At 62.4% G+C, this 5,191-nt stretch overlaps 1 protein-coding gene across 1 annotated transcript; it reads left to right on the top strand.

Moving 5' to 3' along the window:
• The first annotated feature begins 1,842 nt into the window (after window positions 1–1,842).
• EMIHUDRAFT_373465 (hypothetical protein) lies at window positions 1,843–4,394 on the top strand. Its single transcript, XM_005785745.1, is given in 10 exon segments — window positions 1,843–2,362; window positions 2,435–2,685; window positions 2,705–2,714; window positions 2,785–2,831; window positions 3,436–3,598; window positions 3,669–3,722; window positions 3,800–3,930; window positions 4,003–4,079; window positions 4,151–4,249; window positions 4,321–4,394. 2 exon segments carry the CDS (start codon window positions 2,036–2,038, stop codon window positions 2,636–2,638), a joined length of 531 nt encoding a protein of 176 aa, XP_005785802.1. The 5' UTR covers window positions 1,843–2,035; the 3' UTR covers window positions 2,639–2,685; window positions 2,705–2,714; window positions 2,785–2,831; window positions 3,436–3,598; window positions 3,669–3,722; window positions 3,800–3,930; window positions 4,003–4,079; window positions 4,151–4,249; window positions 4,321–4,394.
• The last annotated feature ends 797 nt before the right edge of the window (window positions 4,395–5,191 follow it).

The raw sequence follows: 5,191 nt of genomic DNA, 5'->3' as shown, positions 1-5,191 counted from the left end.
CGTATTCTCGTATCACTAGCTCCGAGTAGAGGGGGCGTCTGCAGTTAAGGGGAAACCTGGTACACGGGCCAACCCTCGGAGAGTATTCTCGTATTATAGCTCCGAGTAGAGGGGGCGTTCCGCAGCTAGGGGGACCCACAGCGCGAGGGAAAAATTCCGCCGCTGGGGGAACCCCGGAGCGCAGAACCAACCCTCGGAGACCCGTGTTATGGCCCTGCGAACGCGCACCCCCCCACGGTCGAGGAAGAGGATGCGTTCTGCAGTTAAGGGGTAACCCGGTACACGGAGCCATCCCTCGGAGACGTGTTATGGCCCTGCGACCGCGCACCCCCGGGGCTAGGGCTCTCTTGCCCGCAACCCGATGCCAATCATCCGGCCCGCTGGGTGCGCTTCTGAGCTCCCCGGCCCTGGATGTGCGGTTGCTGACTGCACTCCAAGTGCTCCAAGTCCTGTTGTTAGACAGTCGTGTATGTACGTGACGTGTGGTGTCGTAGTGTCCGTGTCCACTAGCTCCGAGTAGAGGGGGCGTTCTGAAAGTTAAGGGGAAACCCGGTACACGGAGCCCTCTCGGAGCCCCGTGTTTACTTTACAGCCCTTGCCCTGCGAACGCGCACCCCCGGGGCTAGGGCTCTCTAGCCCGTAACCCGATACCGATCATCCGGCCCGCTGGATGCGCTTCTCAGCTCACCGGCCCTGGATGTGAGGTTACCAACTGCACTCCAAGTGCTCCAAGTGCTCACAGCACACAGGCTCGACACAAGTGCGAACTGGCGCGTGCTAGTACTATCACCGGCACACCACCGGAGCTAAAAAAGAAGGGAAGAAAGAAAATGAACGCTGCGACACATCGCACAAGTGAGCTGCGGCTCTCCTTTCTTTTTGGCGAGAATTCTTTTCTCCTGTCTGCTGTGAGAGAGACTTGTGCCAGTTCGCACCTGTAAAAGAAAGAAAGAAAGAAAACAGACAACCCGAGGGAGGGATGGGAGGACGGCACGCCGCCACCACACAGGGATTTTTCGCACCTGTGTCGAGCCTGTCTGCGGCGAGAGAGTTCTTTTCTTTGCAGCGGCATTGTGCACGGAGCTAAGTGCATTGCCGTTCTTAACGGAGTCGCTTAGGCGGCTCCGGTGGTGTGCCGGTGATAGTACTAGCACGCGCCAGTTCGCACCTGTGTCGAGCCTGTGTGCTGTGAGAGAGACTTGGCTTGTTTAAATTCTTTTCTTTGCAGGTGGCGTTTATTTTTGCTTGGGCGGCACTCATGCCGGGGTAGGTAGGGTAGGTCTGGGCCCTCCCGTCGGGTTTTTCCCTCTCTTCAAGCTGAAATTTTCACAGCAGAAAAAGAAATTTTCCGCGGAAATCACGATGTCAACACTCCCCAAATGGGTGATCTGATGCTTGTAGGGCTTGAGAGTGGCCTCCCATGTCACAAGAAGGACTGTGGATGCAGGAGAGTACCACCAACCATCACTCTAGTTGGTATAGTACCCCACCTTCACCCATCGAGTGATTTCTTTTTTAGTTTCCCATAAGTAGGGTAGGTAGGTAGGTAGGTAGGTAGGGGCACCGCAGGGGCCGGCCAGGGTTTTTGCAGAATTTCAGCATGAGTGCCGCCCAAGCAAAAATAAACGCCACCTGTTCTTTGCAGAATTTTCCCTGAGACCTCTGGTGCCGGCCTCCAGCCTCCAGCCACATGCTGCTGCCATCACCAAGCCACATGATGCTGCCATCACCAAGCCACATGATGCTAGCACCAGCCACCCCGTCGCTGCATCGCTTCGGCGGCAACCCGGTCGCTTCAACTGCGTCCATCTCCCGTGCGGCGGCGGTGAGGATGTCCGACGTGTCTGATGCGGTCGTCAAGAAGCGCGGCCTCCCGCCGGGCGAGGAACTGCCTGATGGCGCGGCCAAGCCGCCGGTTGTGGGACGTATCGAGGCGCTCGATTTCCTGGGTCTGAGCGACGACGAGAAGCAGTTGTTCCTGGGCTTCAACTTTGCTTACTACCGCGAGGCGGAGCTCAAGCACGGCAGGCTCGCGATGCTCGCGGCCGTCGCGTGGCCGACTCAGGAGATCTTCAACCCGATCCTGACCGACGCCCTCGGCCTGAAGGACGCGCTGGCGGCGTCTGGAGGCGCGTCGCCCTCGCTGCTCAACGGCGGCCTCTTCCAGCTCGAGGTGCTCCCCGCGGTGCTCCTCTTCGCATGGGGCAGCTCCAAGCTCGAGCGGTCGGACTTGGACACGCGCGGCCAGCTCGGGCTCAAATGGAACGAGTACGCAAACGGCTTCGGCTTCTTCGGCCGCACGCCGGGCGACTTCCGCTTCGACCCGCTCAACTTCTACAAGCCGCTCTCGTTCGAGGACAAGGCGGCGGCGCCCATGGCCCTCGCCGCGCGCTAGCGGGGCGGAGGAGCTGACTCGTCCAGTACTAGCCTTTAGGTGGCGGTGCAGGAGCGGGAGCTGCTCAACGGCCGCGTCGCCATGCTCGCCGTGGCGTCGTACGTAGCGACCGAGTTCGTGACGCGCATGCCAGTCGTGAAGGCGACGCCGCTCCTCTTCGAGCCCCTCATCTTCTCGCCGTGGTTTCGCTCCTTCATGGACGCGTCCTTTGGCGCGGCCGGCATGGGCGCGGGGAGGATGTGATAGCTACACTGTCAGCGGTGTGGGTTTCGGTTACCGAAATGGTGCCTCTGCCGCCACCGCTCTATCGCTAAAAGTATTACCCCCACCCCATAACACCGCGTACGCGCCGCTGTCAGCTCGCACCCTGCCTCCCTGGGGCCGTGGGGCCTGGGCCCCTTGACCCCGCCCAAGCAGCGAAGCTCTCGCCTGGCAGCTACGTGGCTGGGTTCACAGCGATTGTAGGTAAATTGAGGGACCAAATCACGGTCGCGGCCTTCCGACTCGCGCCTTCGCCTCACTGGCACTATTGTAGCCCTGGCCGGTGCGCGTGCGGAGTTGAAGTTCCGGAGTGAAAATTCAAACGCGTTCTCTCACGGTGACCAAAAAATGTCCACCTCAGAGGCACCTCCGGAGGCAGGCCGCCGCACGCCGGCGACACAGCTCCAGCTGTCGAACTGACCCGCAGCTCCTCTCAGAGCGGGAACTGTGACGAAAGTTGACTGAGGCGGTTGTCAGGAATCATCATACGGATCACATGGTGGCTCTCTCATGACAGGAGACCGCCCGACCACTCCTGGGTGGCACTGCCACCGGTGTCGCTCGACGTCCTGTCGACAGCGTGCCGACAGCGACACAGACCATGTGGGACGCGCCGAGTATCGACCTCTACTGCTTACCCAGCCTTCGAGTGTATCCTGGCTGTGGTCCCACACCCACTGGTGTCCATCTCAGAGACCGCAGGAGGTCATGAGGGTCGATGGGAGAGCCAACCCCACAATGCCTAAAAACCCAGCCCAGTACTCCCCAGCCCGGCAGCCCGCTCGCGCGCTCCCCAGCTCGTGGCCGACTCCGTCAGCCAGAGGCCCCGCCACCCATCAGCCCACCGCGCCGCTGAACGCGCCCGCGGCGTCGTGGAAGAAGGGCAGGTCGTTGTACAGCGAGAGGGAGACGGGCTTGGGCAAGCGCAGCACATCAGCCAGCCTATTCACGGCCTGAGCTGTGAAGAGACGCGGCCGACACCAGAGGCGAAGAAGGAGGAGTTGCCGCGAGCCTGACGCGCTGCAGCTGTAGGTTGGTCTGGTGCCGCCAGTAGAGGGTGGCGTTCCTGCGGTCGTGTGACGTGCGCTGGGGTGATGAGAACAGTCGAGCCTGGAGTCAGTGAGTGAGTTGAGTTGCGCGTGCCTGTGGTCGTAGATGTGCCCGTAGTGAGTGTGGTCCGCTCTTCCCTCGCCAAAGCCGCTGTCTGTCCCCATCTGCTCGCCCATCGGGACGGTGATCGAGTTGAGGACATGCAAGGCGTGCTGCACCGCCTCCTACCAGGGGCAGGCCCGCGGCAAGTCCGCGACACACCCCCCACCCCATGCTGCGCACGCCCCACCGCCCTCCTGGTACGAGCGCGGCGTCGGCATCGCAGACTTGAGCAGAAAGATGCGCAGGAAGCGCTCGTCGGGGTAAAAGGCGCCTGCTCAAGCAGAGGCAAGACTAGAAGACTGGGATGAGGACGACAATGACTCGCGGGTCGGGGGAGCAAGCCTGGCACGGTCGTCGCCGGGCGCGCGAGGCTCTGCTTCCACAGAAAGTGCTTCACGTTGGCGACCTGCCACGGGAACGGCGGCTCGTTCGTGAAGACACCTGCTCGCAGCCCGACGAGTGAAGAGGCGCTGCTCACACCTCGGGCAGGGCGGCTCCTTCTCAAAAGAGACCGACGCCGCTGGCGCCGTCGTTGGCGTCGTCGTAGAGCCTGACCGCCTCCTCCATAAACTCGACCGCGAGCCCGAGCCTGTCCACAGCTGCAACCGTGAAGAGACGCTGTCCACACGCCCCTCCGTGCGCCCGACCAACAGCCCGAGCCCCGAGGCGTCGCGGACGATGAAGTGGACTCCGCCGGCCTCCAGCGAGGCCGGGCCCCAGAGGTGCACCTGTCAGAGTGTCGCGGCGAGAGTGGGGATCACACCAATAAAGCAGTTGCTCTGTGTTACTAGCCTAGGACACAACCTGCTCAGCCTCGAGCGCCGCTCGCACCTCCGCCGCGCTCCCGAAGTTGGCCAGCGCCCAGTTGCAGAAGGCGTAGAGCGAGAGGTCCTTCGAGGTGCTCGACGGCCGCGGGTAGGACGAGTTGAGCAGCGCGTGCAGGTCGCAGGAGAGGCCCTGCACGTTAAGCCCGGCGAGTGCGATGCCGTCAGGCAGGCCCGTCGCCTTCTGGATGCCGGCGGAGAAGGCGCCCGTCTCGACCGAGATGATGTGGCCATGAAGAGCCGGCGCCAGGTGATGCTTGAGCGGCAGCGAGCCCTTTGGCACCGTCTTGAGCTCAAACCTGGGTCCGACGCCAAGGTCCATTGTCCTGACGCTCAGGCCGTACGCGTCATCCATGATCCAGTCGGAGCAGCCCGACGCGGCGTGCAGCAGGAGGGAAAGCATGGCGTGACAGTCGCTGCGTCGACAGTCGCTGCGTCAGTAGGAGAGAGCGTGTAGCGCGGCTTTGGCTTAGCGACACCACGAACGAGGTCGCAGGCCGTTTGTTGTTGGGGTGGTACTGCCCCGGTTGTTGGGGTGCTTGTCGCGCCGCGTATGGGG

This window comes from Emiliania huxleyi (genome assembly GCF_000372725.1).
Source record: "Emiliania huxleyi CCMP1516 chromosome Unknown EMIHUscaffold_1588, whole genome shotgun sequence".
Taxonomy (NCBI): domain Eukaryota; phylum Haptophyta; order Isochrysidales; family Noelaerhabdaceae; genus Emiliania; species Emiliania huxleyi.
Note: the sequence above shows the minus strand (reverse complement) of the source record. Positions and strands in the feature narration are given on the sequence as shown.